Below are 16,294 nucleotides of genomic sequence, written 5' to 3' on the forward strand. Positions count from 1 at the left end.
TGGGAGTTTGTGACTAGTGTGACCAATATGTAGAAACCCCATCTCTACTAAAAATACAGAATTATCCAGGCATGGTGGTGCATGCCTGTAGTCCCAGCTACTCGGGAGGTTGAGGCAGAATTACTTGAACTGGGGAGGCAGAGGTTGCAGTGAGCTGAGATCGTGCCATTGCACTCCAGCCTGGGCAATAACAGGGAAACTCTGTCTCAAAAAAAAAAAAAAAAAGAAATAAAGAAATAAAATAAAATAAGTATTTAATACATCCTGCCAGGCTTGGTGGCTCACGCCTGATAATCCCAGCACTTTGAGAGGCCAAGGCAGGTGGATCACCTGAGGTCAGGAGTTTGAGACCAGCCTGGCCAAAATGGTGAAACCCCGTCTCTACTAAAAATACAAAAATTAGCTGGGCCTGGTGGTGTGGGCCTGTAGCCCCAGCTACTTGGGAGGCTGAGGTGGGAGGATCACTTGAGCCTGGGAGGCGGAGGTTGCAGTGAACCGAGATTGTGCCACTGCACTTTAGCCTGGATGACAGAATGAGACCCTGTCTTAAAAAAAAAAATTTTCCCAGCCCTTTGGGAGGCCGAGGTGGGTGGATTATGAGGTCAAGAGATCGAGACCATCCTGGTCAACATGGTGAAACCCCGTCTCTACTAAAAATACAAAAAATTAGCTGGGCATAGTGGCACGTGCCTGTAATCCCAGCTACTCAGGAGGCTGAGGCAGGAGAATTGCCTGAACCCAGGAGGCAGAGGTTGCGGTGAGCCGAGATTGCGCCATTGCACTCCAGCCTGGGTAACAAGAGCAAAACTCCGTCTCAAAAAAAAAAAAATTAAAATTAAAAATAAAATAGCTAATGAAAATGGTGGCTGTTAGGATTTAAAATTAAAAATATATAAGCACAGGCCGGGCGCAGTGGCTGACGCCTATAATCCCGGCACTTTGGGAGGCCGAGGTGGGTGGATCACAAGGTCAAGAGTTCGAGACCATCCTGGTCAACAAGGTGAAACCCCGTCTCCAGGAAAAATACAAAAATTAGCTGGGCATGGTGGTGTGCGCCTGTAGTCCCAGCTACTCAGGAGGCTGAGGCAGGAGAATTGCTTGAACCCAGGAGGTGGAGGTTGTGAGTTGAGATCGTGCCATTGCACTCCAGTCTGGGTAACAACAGTGAAACTCCGTCTCAAAAAAAAAAAAAAAATATATATATATATATATATATGTGCACAATAGAAAAATATATAGTATCAAATGATGAAATATCGAAACAGAAAAATACATATCAAAAGCACAAAAATTGTATTTCCAGTGTAATTGTAATTATGTTTCAAGTGTGTGTGTATATGGTGGGGGAGAGAGAGAATAGAAAGAAAAGTATCAAAATGCCAGGAAGGACTGTATAAAGTAGGGCTGTGGTGATTTTTTTTTTTTTTTTTTTTTTTTTTTTGAGACGGAGTTTCGCTCTTGTCACCCAGGCTGGAGTGCAATGGCGCGATCTCGGCTCACCGCAACCTCCGCCTCCTGGGTTCATGCAATTCTCCTGCCTCAGCCTCCTGAGTAGCTGGGATTATAGGCATGCGCCACCGTGCCCAGCTAATTTTTTGTATTTTTTAGTAGAGACGGGGTTTCACCATGTTGACCAGGATGGTCTCGATCTCTTGACCTAGTGATCCACCCGCCTCGGCCTCCCAAAGTGCTGGGATTACAGGCGTGAGCCACCGCACCCGGCCTGTGGTGATATTTTTAATCTTATTTTCTAAATGTTTTGTAAGTTAATTTTTATTTATTTTTATTTTACACATTGAATTTCTGCAGATGTATTACTTTTTAAATAAGTACCTTTTTGACAAATTACCTGGCTGACTCATAGTGAGTCAACTGCACCCAGGCACCCTGGTTTACTGCAGGCCTCATCTTGGCTTACTGCTGGGACATGCCTTGTCTCAAAATGATAAGATGCCTTTAGGGAATTAAAGTTCTATTGTGTCATAATTTATCAAGCCCATAGACAGATAGGGGCAAAGCTGCTGCAGTGACTTTTCGTACTATAGTTGAAAGAATGCTGAATGGAACAAGAAGCCCAGAAACACTGGTTCCATGTTCAGTGCTGCCTTTTTGTCCAGAGTGGTCATTTAACCTTCTTTCCTTGTTCCAATACTAAAAGGGTCAGATAACTTGTGAATCTCTAATTATGTTATGTATAGAAATGTCAGCTGAATAGAGGAGATATAGAAAATTAGTGGTAGACTACAGCAAGACTCCAAGAGTTTGGGAAACAAGGAAGCATGGTTTATGACCTCTCATACTAGGAAAATACAAAGTAAAGAACTTAACAATGGGTTGAGACAAAAGTGCAGGATTTCCCAAAATTTAGACAAGAAATCTGGGTAATAGCATACAGCACTAGCAACAGGTTTGAGTAACAGGAATTTTTTAAACTCTGTCTAGCAAAAAACAGAAATTTGTGGTAGGGTGTAATCACACACATAGAATTTAGGTAGGCACTCCAGGCTAGAATGAAGATGTAGAGAAAAATGCTGTTTCAGGTATAGACGAGTGTTTCACTTGAGAGAATACTGAAGCCGAAAAGGCTCATGTAGTTTGGGGAGTCAGTACTTCTCAAATGCACTATCCAGAAGAACTCTTTTTTTGAGACGTTGTCTCACTCTGTTGCCCAGGCTGGAGTGCAACAGCGAGAACTCAGCTCACTGCAGTCTCCACTTCCCGGGTTCAAGAGATTCTCCTGCCTCAGCCTCTCAAGTAGCTGGGATTACAGGCACCTGCTACAACACCCAGCTAACTTTTGTATTTTTGGTAGACAGGGGGTTTCACCATGTTGGCTGAGCTGGTCTCAAAGTCCAGACCTCAACTGATATGCCTGCCTTGGCCTCCCAAAGTGCTGGGATTACAGGCATGAGCCACTGTGTCTGGCCTTTTTTTTTCTTTTTTTTTTTTGTGACAGAGTCTCACTCTGTGGCCCAGGCTGGATTGCAGTGGTGCAATATCTGCTCATTGCAACCTCCACCTCTAGGGTTCAAGTGATTCTCCTGCCTCAGCCTCCCAGGTAGCTAGGATTACAGGCACATGCCACTGTACCTGGCTCAGTTTTTTGTATTTTTAGCAGAGAAGGGGTTACACCACGTTGGCCAGGCTGGTCTCAAACTCCTGACCTCAAATCATCCAGCTGCCTCGGCCTCCCAAAATGCTGGGATTACAGGCGAGAGCCACCACGCCTGGCCAAGCCTGCCTTAAACTTAACCTCAGATTAGATCTGGGCTCTAGAGTTTGGAAAGGCATAGCAATTCTTTCAGTGACACTCATAATAGAATCAACTAGTGCAGACAAGGATGTTCCTAATCTTAGACTGTTCCTAAGTGCAAAAATAACAGAGCCAAATCACACAGATTTATAAACTGGACTCTGGACCTAGAAATCCAGACATTGCTTTCTACCCTGACACAGTTAAGAAAAGAGACTATTTTTTAGTATGCCATACAGGTTTATTGGTTATTTTACACAAAGGAATGTGAGCAATTTGCAAGGATTCAATACTTTAAAAGGCTCAATACAAGCTGCCTTCCTTTCAACCTAAGAAAGTATACTAACTCCAGGTAAATAGAATAGACTATTTATACAATAGACTAAAAAGAAACCCAGGGTCCCTGCTTTGTTAGGAAAATGGACAAAACTGGCTAAAAGTAAAGGAAAAAAATTAAAAGTAAGATATTGGCTGGGCACCGTGGCTCACACCTGTAATCCCAGCACTTTGGGAGCCGGAGGAGGGTGGATCACTTGAGGTCAGGAGTCTGAGACTAGCCTGGGCAACATGGTGAAACCCCATCTCTACTAAAAATACAAAAAATTAGCTAAGTGTGGTGGCACACACCTATAATCCCAGCTACTCAGGAGGCTGAGCCAGGAGAATAGCTTGAACCTGGGAGGCAGATGTTGCAGTGAGCAGTGATCATGCCATTGCACTCCAGCCTTGGTGACAGAGTGAGACCCCATCAAAAAAAACAAATACTAAAGTACTGATTCCTATAACATTAACTATTCACCTATGAGACAGACAACACGTTCAACATTCAAACATAAAGTTAATAAATTTTAAAAAGGAAAAAAAGTGGCTACTCTAGGGACACTGCCTATGGGGTAGCCCTGCTCCACAAGGAGCAATTAAAAAAATAAATAAAAAGAAAAAAGTACTGGTAAAGTTATCAGGTCCAATTTTTAAAATGAATCATTAATAGTTTTACCAGCTCCCTTCGAAGGAATCCAAAAGCCAAGAAGTAAAACAAAATTTTAAAATGATCGGAGTCTTCCTGAAACTAAGCCCAAGATTCCAATATTTTTCCTTTCTTCAAATCCTCTAAACCCTTTTCCTTTCTTCAAATCCTCTAAACCTATCCTATGAGGGTATCCTCTAAACCATTTTGTGAGAAATAACACACTCTGATCACTGCAAACATTTCTGCACAATGACATAATCAGAAATTATACTTCTTCCATTATTTAACTTATTCATTCTTGTTCTCCACATACCATGAACACCAGAGTAAGCAAGAGAATATAATTTTCCTCTGTAACTGAAACATTACTAAATTTACAACGTGAGAAACTTAGGCACTGTGGAAGGCCCTGATGGCAAAGAAATAAGCCACTCGCATGGCCTCAAGAACAAACTGCGCATCTCTAAGGAAGATTTACAGAGGCATTTATCCAGGAATGGGTCTTCTCCAAGCCTGGACAGGGAGGGAGTGCAGAAAGCACAGCATTTCTTGTAGGATAAAAGGTGTCACTTGGAGACACTCTGGTGTCCTGAGGAAGAGAAGGAGACACTGAAACAGCCTGTTTTGTGCATTTTAAATCTTCCTTGTTTTCCACCATCAATAACTGTTCTATCTTCTCTTTCAAAGATAAATTTGCCTGAAACTCATGTTTGGGTGTCATAAAGTGTTCTTTCTGAGTTATTCTCTGGTCCTCTGACCCCTTTGACTCAGGGCAAATGAGTTTGTTACTGGAATCCTCACTGGTTTCCCCTTTTTCTATGGGAGGTAGATGTTGAGGTTTTGTAGCTTGTTTATTCATAGATTCTTCTTTCAGTAAATTCACATCCCCATGAAAGTCTTGAGATGTAAAACTTGGAGTTTTATCTATCCTAGAATTTTTACCAAATAAGAAACCTTTGATATTCTGTTTCATTGCTGCTTCTGTCACTAATTTCTTTGGCTGTAGCACTGTCCTTATAAGGAGTCCCTGTGCATTCACCCTATATTCTCTTGCAGCTTTCTCTCTGCGCTGCTTCTGGAAGTCCTTGAGTTGAAGCAGTTCCTCTGGCAGTTCCATACATGTAGGCTAAGAAGAGAAAGCGAACACAAGTTTACCATAACTAAACTTCTGAATATAGTACTTAACATCACTTCTTTTGTTTTTCGAGACGGAGTCTCGTTCTGTTGCCAGGTTGGAGTACAGTGGCGTGATCTTGGCTCACTGCAACCTCTGACTCCCTGGTTCAGGTGATTCTCCTGCCTCAGCCTCCCAAGTAGCTGGGATTACAGGCACACTCCACACATCCAGCTAATTTTTGTAGTTTTAGTAGAAACAGGGTTTCACCATGTTGGCCAGGATGGTCTCAATCTCCTGACCTTGTGATCCACCCACCTCAGCCTCCCAAAGTCCTGGGATTACAGGCATGAGCCACTGTGCCCAGCCTGAAATCACTTCTATTGTACCGAATGGTAATTGGTAAATGAGGGTCTATTCAAATGTGTTCATATAGCACCCTCTGGTGTCTTCAACTATAGTAGTACCATTTTTCTAGTAATTTCCATATTTTGAAAAGGCAGTGAATCTATAGGGCTGTGTGTCTGTGTGTGTATGCACATATGTATAAAAATTATATAGGAAAAGTAAGTCTCCCTTCCAACCTGGCTTCAGTTGCCTTAGCAGGTACATCTTAGTTTCTTGTGTTATCTACCAAATACAGTCTACTCATGTATGATCATATACATATACATATTTTTTTCCATCAGATTACATTTTTATTTTCCTCCAAATTTTTATTTTGTTAACTCTTTCAGGTTTGGGGGAGGGTTTTTTTTTTTTTTTTTGAGACAGGGTCTTGCTCTGTTGCCTAGGCTGAAGTGCAATGATGTGATCATGGCTCACTGTAAACTCTAACTCCTGTAACCTCTAACTTTGTGATCCTCCTGCCTCAGCCTCCTAAATAGCTAGAACCACAGGTACATGCCACCATGACTAATTTTTTTTTTTGGTGACAGGGCCTTGCTCTGTCACATAGGCTGAAGTGCAGTGATGTGATCATGGCTTACTGAAACCTCCACCTCTTGGGCTCAAGCAATTCTCCCACCTCAGCCTCCCCAACTCAGAGTAGCTGGAACTTCAGGTGTGTGCTACCACACCTGGCTAATTTTTAAATTTTTTTTTTTTTTTTTTTTGAGACGGAGTTTTGCTCTTGTTACCCAGGCTGGAGTGCAATAGCACGATCTCGGCTCACTGCAACCTCCGCCTCCTGGTTTCAGGCAATTCTCCTGCCTCAGCCTCCCGAATAGCTGGGATTACAGGCACACGCCACCATGCCCAGCTAAATTTTTTTTGTATTTTTAGTAGAAACGGGGTTTCACCATGTTGACCAGGATGGTCTTGATCTCTTGACCTCGTGATCCACCCGCCTCGGCCTCCCAAAGTGCTGGGATTACAGGCGTGAGCCACGGCGCCCGGCATAATTTTTAAATTTTTTGAAGAGACGGTTTTACTACACCGCCCAGGGTGGTCTTGAATTCCTGGGCTCAAGTGATCCTCCCTCCTCGGCCTCCCAAAGTGCTGAAATTATAGGCATGAACCACCACACCCAGGCTCTGATTACATTTCCTAGCTGCTCCTATGGACATCAAAAAGCTATTAATTTTTACATATGTACCAGGCACTTTACAAATTGCCTTTTTGTTTGTGGTAGTCTTTTTCAGTTGATTCTCTTCAGTTTTTAGTTGTGAACTGGCAAGTCATAATTCCGATTCTTTTTTTCAATTTTCACAGCTCATATTTTATTTTCTAGTTTCAGTAATAGCTTCAAAAATGCTAAAATAGTGGTGATTGTCACAATTTTTGTACATTCCTGATATTAATGTTCTCGAACAAATATGCAGTCTTCTCTCTTGAGATACTTTCCATATCCATGAGTTCTGCATCCATGGATTCAACCAACTGTGGATTGATATAGTCAGGAAAAAGGGGTGGGCCCGGTGGTTCGCACCTGTAATCCCAGCACTTTGGGAGGCTGAGGTGGGCAGATCACATGAGGTGAGGAGTTCCAAAGCAGCCTAACCAACCCCATCTCTACTAAAAATACAAAAATTAGCTGGGCATGGTAGCGCATGCTTATAATCTCAGTTACTCAGGAGGCTGAGGGAGGAGAATCACTTGAACCCAGGAGGTAGAGGTTGCAGTGAGCCAAGATTGCACCACTGCACTCCGGTCTGGGTGACAGAGTAAGATTCTGTCTCAAAAAAAAAAAAAAAAAAAAAGGCTGGGCGTGGTGGCTCACGCCTATAATCCCAGCACTTTGAGAGGGCGAGGCGGGTGGATCACGAGGTCAAGAGATCGAGATCATCCTGGTGAACAAGGTGAAATCCCGTCTCTACTAAAAATACAAAAATTAGCGGGGTGTGGTGGCATGTGCCTGTAGTTCCAGCTACTCTGGCAGCTGGGGCAGGAGAATCGCTTAACCTCGGGAGGCAGAGGTTGCAGTGAGCCGATATTGCACCACTGCACTCCAGCCTGGCAACAGAGCAAGACTCCATCAAAGAAAGAAGAGGGGAGGGGAAATGAGGGAAGGGGAGGGGAAGGGAGGAGTATTAGGCTAGGCATGGTGGCTTATGCCTATAATTCCAGCACTTTGGGAGGCCAAGGCAGGCAGATCACCTGAGGTTGGGAGTTCGAGACCAGCTTGGCCAACATTGTGAAATCCCATCTCTACCCAAAATACAAAAATTAGTTGGGTGTGGTGGCACATGCCTGTAATCCCAGCTACTCAGGAGGCTGAAGCAGGAGAATTGCTGGAACCCCAGAGGCGGAGGTTGCAGTGAGCTAAGATCATGCCATTGCATTCCAGCCTGAGTGACAGAGTGAGACTTCATTTCAAAAAAATAAAATAGAATACATAAATACAGAAATATTAAACTTACACATTCTTAGACAGAAATATTTCTTGGAAACCTAACTTACTATGAAAAGGTGTGCAAGGGGATGGATCATGCCCAAGCTGTTGCCCCTTCAAGAATGTTTATCACCAAGTTGGCCCCATCAAAATTATTGCAGCTATTAAGAAAGAGTATCACTGTGTCTGCCTTCCATGGGAAGAACGCAGAAAGGAGGTTCTGAAGACAGAGAGCTGCAGCTACCTCGGTGCCTCCAAGACGGTCTGCAGACCCTCCGCGGTATGTGTTTAGGTATCCATCCACCAGAGTGGTTAGGTCAGACATCATCTCATCTAGGAGTGCCAGGCGAAGGGGTAATAGGTAGGTAGCTTCCAGGGCCAAAATTTTCAGTAAAGAGGGTGAAACAGGTCGGATAAACCATACTTCTGGATTTTCCTGGAGACAATAAAACAATTTCCTCTGAATAGTAAGCAAGACTTTAAAGAAAATAACTGTTTAAGTGTTGCTTAATTTAAGACACTATCATTTTCTTCTATTACTACCTTCTACTTTCACACTATCGATAGCCTTTGAGCATACACACACTTGCGCACATACTCCTACATTAACAGTGTGTGTGTAAAATAGAGAAAGAGACGGGTAGAGGAAGAGACAGGTTGGTCAATCAAGACTTCTCAAAGCTAGAGGCAGCAAACTTGATTATGTGAACAGAATTGTAACCAATATATTTATGACCTAAGTTAGCATGCAAGGATTATCAGGAGTAAAAGAAAATTCACCTTACTTTGGGATAAATAACTAGGGTGATTTGGTCCCATTGACTTGATCCAAATTCCCACAAAAACTCCCCCCTTGACCCAGCTAGAAAATTTATTCAAGAATGCTTTTTATTTATTTTTATTTTTTGAGATGGAGTCTCTGTCTGTTGCCGAGGCTGGAGTGAAGTGTGCAGCGGCGCCATCTTGGCTCACCTCAACCTCCACCACCCTCAGCCCCAACCCTGGGTTCAAGTGACTTTCTTGCTTCAGCCTCCTGAGTAGCTGAGATTATAGACGCCCACCACCATGCCCAGCTAATTTCTGTATATTTAGTAGAAATGAGATTTCACCATTTTGGTCATGCTGGTCTTGAACTCCTGACCTCAGGTGATTCACCCGCCTTGGCCTCCCGAAGTGGTGGGATTACGGCTGGCCTAAGAATGCTAAGATAGCCAACAAACCTGGATCTTGGCTTTTATCCACTTGAGACCAGATATAAACTGTTCCTATTTGGCACAGTTAAGATTTCGGCAATGTTCCTATGATTACATGGCAGCTGTCGTTTTTCTATGTAATAGGCTGATAATACTGCTCAGAAAACACTTGAAAAAAGATAATGTCATACAGGACATCCTTTAACACTCACCTGAATCAGTTTTTGTCTCTCTTCTAGAAAGGAGAGATATTTAGGGGCTACTTTAAGGTGTTTGATTAAACTCTCCTGCAAAGTAGTGATGCAGTTTGGAAGATAGCCACCCGTTTCCATGGAAAACTGAAGGACATCTGCTACCTGTGGTATTTTAAAAAGACAAACAGACCAGTTGAATATATACAGAGAGCTATCTCATGGCAGAAATATATTTAGAGAAATGTCTAACTACCATTTTCCCCAAGGATCCACATGACAGACTACGTCATCATGAAATTTAAAGTTGTTCAGTCAACTTATTCTGAAAAAATGGGGAAAAAAAGCTTTTTTTTTTTTTTTTTGAGGTGGAGTCTCGTTCTGTCACCCAGGCTGGAGTGCATTGTGCAGTGGCATGATCTCAGCTCACTAAAACCTCCACCTCCCAGGTTCAAGCAATTGTTCTGCCTCAGCCTCCCCAGTAGCTGGGATTACAGGTGCACACTACCACCCCTGACTAATTTCAACTTTTTTATTTTTATTTTTTATTAGAGACAGAGTCTCGCTCTTATTGCCCAGGCTGGAGTGCAATGGCGCAATCTCAGCTCATCGCAACCTCTGCCTCCCGGGTTCGAGTGATTCTCCTGCCTCAGTCTCCCAAGTAGTTGGGATTACAGGCGCCTGCTACCATGCCCAGCTCAACTTTTTTTTAGAGACAGGGTCTTGCTATGTTGTCCAGGCTGGAGTGCAGTGGCTATTCACAGGCAAGATTCCACTACTGATGAGCACAGGGGTTCTGACCTGGTCCATTTCTGACCTGGGCTTGTTCACCTTCACTTAGGCAACCTGGTGGTTCTCCCTGCTCCTAGGAGGCCACCACATTGATGCCAGTCTCAGTATGTACACCCAATCAGCACAGTGCCCTATAGTCCCCAACTCCTTAGCTCAAGCAATCCTCCCACCTCAGTCTTCACAGTAACTGTGACTACAGGCACAAACCATCATAGCCAGCAATTCAAATTTACTGTGTCCTTCTCGCCACCGAGATGGAGTCATGCTCTGTCACCCAGAGCTGGAGTGCAATGGTGCAATCTCGGCTCGCTGCAACCTCCACCTCTGGGGTTCAAACTATTCTCCTGTCTCAGCCTCCTGAGTAGCTGAGATTATAGGCACGCGCCACCACGCCTAATTATTTTATTTTTAGTAGAGATGGGGTTTCACCATGTTGGCCAGCATGGTTTCAATCTCTTGACTTTGTGATCCGCCTGCCTCTGCCTCCCAAAGTACTGGGATTATAGGCGTGAGCCACCGAACCCGGCCAACAAGTGTTTTTTTAAGAGCAGGGCACAGGGATATTTTACTACAGTCAGAGGAGAAGGTGATGTGATGATGGAAGCAGAGATTACAGTGATGCACTTTGAAAACCGAGGAAGGGGCTACAAGCCAAGGAATACAATTGGCCGCTAAAAGCTGAAAAAGGCAAGGAAACTCTCTCTTCAGAGCCTCTAGAAGAAACCAGCTGTGCAGAACACTTTGACTTTACTCTAGTGAAAATGAATCAAGACTTCTGACCCCTAAAACAATAAAGTAATAAATTTGCACTGTTTTAGGCCACTAAATTTGTGGTTATTTGTTACAGCAACAGTAAGAAACTAAAATGCTGTTATAGAAAAACAAATTGGTAAAATTTCTGCTTCTTGGACTATGTAAATCTGAAAAGAGAAACATGAACAGATATGCTAAGGTCTTCATTAGACAATATGTATAAGATCTAATCAAGAAGCCTAAAGGCCTCAAGGAAACAAGCAGCAATTATCTTAGAGTTTGGAGTAAGCATAAAAGCAATCTCTACTTAGTGAAACATCCTGAAAGAAGGCACAAAGGAACACTAAGTTAGAAATGGCAGCAAATTCATTGTGGATAGATACATAAACAGAAAAAGTGAACCAAATATAGTAACATAAAATTGAATAGGGATTGCTGCTCAAAAATAATTGGCCAACTCCTTAGTTCAATTTCTCTCCAAAGGCTCTAGGCTTGTGCAGTCAAGATTTCCCTTTCAGTCATAAACCTAAAAGACTAGAAGTACCTAATGAAAACTAGTGGTTTTAGTGCTCTCACAGCCAAACCAGAAACCTAGATCAGCTCTAAGAGATAGTAGAGGTTCATCATGTATTTGGGTGGCTGAGGCAGGAGGACGGCTTGAGCGTAAGAGTTTGAGACTAGCTTGGGCAACATAGTAAGACTCTGCTTCTAAATGATAATGATAATAACAAAACAATAATGGTTAGTAGAATCTAGGGAATTTTTATTTCTCTAAGGTCCCTTAGATGACAGACAAATTATATCACTTCAGGCTGTTTTGGGCCCAAATAGATTTGGGGGTCATATGCAGGACAACCTGTACTCCTGAGTTAGATGTCAGTTTGCCATAATTGTTACATATGTGGTAAAGGCAGATATTTGATTGTTCCTCTCACACTACGTCTCCCATGTCAGGCTTCTGAATGATCCCTAAATTACTCAAGATTCACAATGCTATGGACTACGGATCTTGCTTCTTATTTGACAAATTCTGGAGCAAAATGAGGAAAACATCTTTCTAAATAATTTTAAGAAACTTCTCTGCAGTGCTTTTAGAGTACACTAAATCTTCTCACATATTATACAAACATTTTACATGAGAAGTGAGCAGAAATGGGGCACCAAAAAAAAAAATTAAAAAGACTTTCACTTATCAGATGACCAGATGTGCCCTTTTATCGTTCCAATTTTAGTATATGTGCTGCCGAAGCGAGCACGAACCCTTTTATCAACAGGAACTGTGTATATTGGTTTGAATCCAGTGCTTCCCTTCATGTACCTGTGTGTCAAAGACATTATTCAGCAAAATTCCATACTGATGAGAGAGGCAATCAGAAAGCCAACGACAATCATGGATAACCTAAGGAATCAGAAGGGAACAGTTATTAGAACCAGGCTGCTAATCTTAATAGCGCAGGAATTGGTTTACACACTTACCTTCAAAATTCTCTTGTCTTCTAATATCATCTGAAGTCCATTGTTGAAAGCTCGACTTCCCAGAAGGAAAATGTCAAATAAATAAACTCGGCAATTTGTGGCCACCTACAATAGACCATTCAGACACACATATCATAGGATAAGGAAGAACTAAGGAAGGGAAATCTGAGGATGAAAAGTAAAAGACGTGTTAAAATATCTAACATCTTCACTTCATCTATCTATTTATTTATTTAGAGACAGAGTTTCACTCTATCGCCCAGGCTGGAGTGCAGTGGCACAATCTCGGCTCACTGCAGCCTCCATCTCCTGGGTTCCAGCGATTCTCCTGCCTCCGTCTCTCTAGTAGCTGGAATTATAGTCATCTGCCACCATGCTCAGCTAATTTTTGTATTTTTAGTAGAGACAGGGTTTCACCATGTTGGCCAGGCTGGACTCAAACTCCTGGCTTCTTTGGCCTTCCAAATACTGAGATTACAGGCGTGAGCCACTACACCCAGCCAATTTTTTTTTCTTAAATTTTTAATACAGACAAGGTCTTGCTACATTGCCCAGGCTGGTCTCAAACTCCTCAGCTGAAGCAATCCTCCTTCCTTGGCCTCCCAAAGTGCTGGGATTACAGATGTGAGTAACCACACCTGGCGTAGAGTAATGTTTTTAGGGTTTATATATATATATATGTAGAGAGAGCGAGAGAGAGACACAGACAGACAGAGAGAGGAAGAGAGATGAAGTCTTGCTCTTTCACCCAGTCTGGAATGCAATGGCACAATCCTGACTCACTACAGCCTCCACCTCATGGGTTCAAGCGATTCTCCCATCTCAGGTTCCCAAGTAGCTGGGATTACAGGCATGTGCCACCACACCCAGCCAATTTTGTATTTTTAATAGAGATGTAGTTTCACCATGTTGGCCAGGCTGGTCTTGAATTTCTGACCTCGTGATCCACCTGCCTTGGTCTCCCAAAGTACTATGTATCATGAAAGTTCTGAGAATGGGTGCTAGGTATGTCTGGCAATTGTAGTTATAACATAGTTCAGCTCCTGAAATGACATAAATGGTATCAGACTGTCACGTGCCTAGCTTTCTCGATTCATTTGGATGTTGTGTTTTAAATTAAATTTTTTTTGTTTTTTTTTGTACAGACAGGGGTCTTGTTTGGTGCCCCAGCTAGACTTGAACTCCTGGTTTCAAGTGATCCTCCCACCTCAGCCTCCAAAGTGATGAGATATAGACATGAGCCACCATGTCTGGCATCTGGATTTTTTTTGTCTTTGCTGTCGTAGTAGATCATCCAGCTATGCTGCTTTTGTGATTTTTGTGATCAGAAACAATGTTGGCTGCGCATGGTGGCTCAGGCCTGTAATCCCAGCACTTTGGGAGACCGAGGTGGGCAGATCACCTGAGGTCAGGAGTTTGAGACCAGCCTGGCCAGTATGGTGAAACTCTGTCTCTAATGAAAGTACAAAAAATAGCCAGGCATACTGATGGGCTCATGTAGTCCTAGCTATACTTGGGAGGCTGAAGCAGGAGAATTGCTTGAACCCAGGAGACGGAGGTTGCAGTGAGCCGAGGTCTTGCCACTGTACTTTAGCCTGGGCAACAGAGTGAGACTCTGTTTCAAAAAAAAAAAAGAAAGAAAAGAAACAAACAACCTAAAATTCTTACAATTATATAAAATTGATCTGTAAGCAGCATTGAATATTTGACATTTTACCATTTGTATCAGTGTATTTGTTGCCTGTTTTAAATTGCTAGAGGGCAGGGATCTTCTCTTATGAAAAATTTTATGTAACACCTAACACAATCTTACATATTAAGGAACTCAGAGAAATAGCATTTTCAGTTGATAACCATGAGATACTACTGTTCATTCACCTTAAACTGGTGTTTTCCTGAAGTATTAGACTTAGAGATATAGAGAAAAAAACTAAAAGTGCTTTTTTTTCCTATACTCTCTACTTAACACAGAACATTCTGGCCAGGTGCAGTGGCTTACACCTGTAATCCTACCCCTTTGGGAGGCCAAGGTGGGCAGATCACCTGAGGTTAGGAGCTCGAGACCAGCCTGGCCAATATAGTGAAACTCTACTTCTACTAAAAATACAAAAATTAGCTGGATTTGGTGGCAGGCACCTGTAACTCCAACTACTTGGGAGGCTGAGGCAGGAGAATTGAACCTGGGAGGTGAAGGTTGCAGTGAGCTGAGATCATGCTACTGCACTCCAGCCTGGGCGACAGAGTGAGACTCCATCTCAGAAAAAAAAAAAAAAAAAAAGAACTTTCTGTCACCCTAGATGTGTGTGGGTTGTTTCCTCACACATGAAGCAAGCAATTCTGCTGCTACTCTCCAGCATACACCAGTTTAGTGTCCTCTAATTCAATTCTGGTGCTGTTTACCTGGAAATAGTGCCAGAATCCACAGGTTGAAGGCTCAGTCCCACAAGAAGGCAGTCTTGTGGGACTGAGGCCTCAACCTGAATATTATGAAAGATACAAAAGATACAGATAAACTGTCAGACTGAAGAGATACACAGGGCAAGGAATGGGGGGAGGAGTCCACCCCGCCCAGGAAACCTCCCCCTGCTCAGCTATCTGGAAGCCCTAGCCCTATGAATTTTTTTTTTTTTTTTTTGGAGACGGAGTCTCACTCTGTAGCCCAGGTTGGAGTGCAGTGGCGTGATCTTGGCTCATGCAACCTCAACCTCCTGGGTTCAAGCGATTCTTCTGCCTCAGCCTCCCGAGTAGCTGTGACTACAGTCGCGTGCCACCATGCCCAGATGTTTTTTGTATTTTTAGTAGAGACAGAGTTTCTCCATATTGGCCACGCTGGTCTGGAACTCCTGACCTTGTGATTCACCTGCCTCAGCCTCCCAAAGTGCTGGGATTACAGGCATGAACCACTGCACCTGTCCAGGCCTTTTCTTAGTGTCTTAAAAATTAAAAAAAACAAAAGGTTGGGGGGCCTGACATGGTGGTGCATGCCTATAATCCTAGCACTTTGGGAGGCCAAGATGGGTGGATCCCTTGTGTCGAAGATTTCAAGACCAGGCTTGGCAACACAGGGAGACCCCATCTCCATATTAAACAAACAAACAAACATACAAAACCTTGGTGCTCACCTCAGCAGCACATATACTAAGGGAAGGAAGGAGGGAAGGAGAGAGGGAGGGGCTAATAAAATGAGATAATTACTAATTCTATGAAAAACAAGAAACTGTTCAAGAAAGAAACAATCCTCCTTGACTCAGCTGAGTTATCATTACAGCCATAATAACATGTAGACTAAACTCTGTCTTTTTTTTTTTTTTTTTAGATGGAGTCTCACTCTGTTGCCCAGGCTGGAGTGCAGAAGCACAATCTTGGCTCACTGCAACCTCTGCCTCTGAGGTTGAAGCAATTCTTCTGCCTCAGTCTCTCATAAATTCTGAATTCTGTCTTGATAAAAATTTGTGACATAACTAAGTTGGAAAGACCTAGGGAAGAGCAGGTGCTATAAAGGAGCAAAATCACACAAAATAGAAATTAAAAAAATAAATAAAAAATAAAGGAGGAAAATCTTTATGTATCATAATAAAATTGAATAGATAATTTGTAAAACTGAAGAATCAAGAGAAAGCAATAAGCATGTTATTAAAAACAGGAAAATATGGGCCAGGTGCAGGGGCTGATGCCTGCAATCCCAGCACTTTGGTAGGCCAAGGCGTACCGAGTACCAG

At 42.8% G+C, this 16,294-nt stretch overlaps 1 protein-coding gene across 2 annotated transcripts in view; it reads right to left on the reverse strand.

Annotated features, from left to right (window-relative positions):
- Window positions 1–3,487: 3,487 nt before the first annotated feature.
- Window positions 3,488–16,294, reverse strand: part of EXD1 (exonuclease 3'-5' domain containing 1) — a 35,359-nt gene continuing 22,552 nt past the window's right edge. For both annotated transcript variants that reach the window (XM_012462459.2, XM_012462461.2), the window contains 5 exons: window positions 12,576–12,680; window positions 12,418–12,498; window positions 9,576–9,719; window positions 8,415–8,606; window positions 3,488–5,349 (listed from right to left, as the gene is read on the reverse strand). In XM_012462459.2, coding sequence (XP_012317882.1) covers window positions 4,687–5,349; window positions 8,415–8,606; window positions 9,576–9,719; window positions 12,418–12,498; window positions 12,576–12,680 — 1,185 coding nt within the window. In that variant the 3' untranslated portion in view covers window positions 3,488–4,686. The remainder of the gene's footprint in view (window positions 5,350–8,414; window positions 8,607–9,575; window positions 9,720–12,417; window positions 12,499–12,575; window positions 12,681–16,294) is intronic.

The sequence above is a fragment of the Aotus nancymaae genome, unplaced genomic scaffold, assembly GCF_030222135.1.
Source record: "Aotus nancymaae isolate 86718 unplaced genomic scaffold, 86718_ANA_hifiasm-v0.15.2.pri h1tg000011l, whole genome shotgun sequence".
Lineage (NCBI taxonomy): Eukaryota > Metazoa > Chordata > Mammalia > Primates > Aotidae > Aotus > Aotus nancymaae.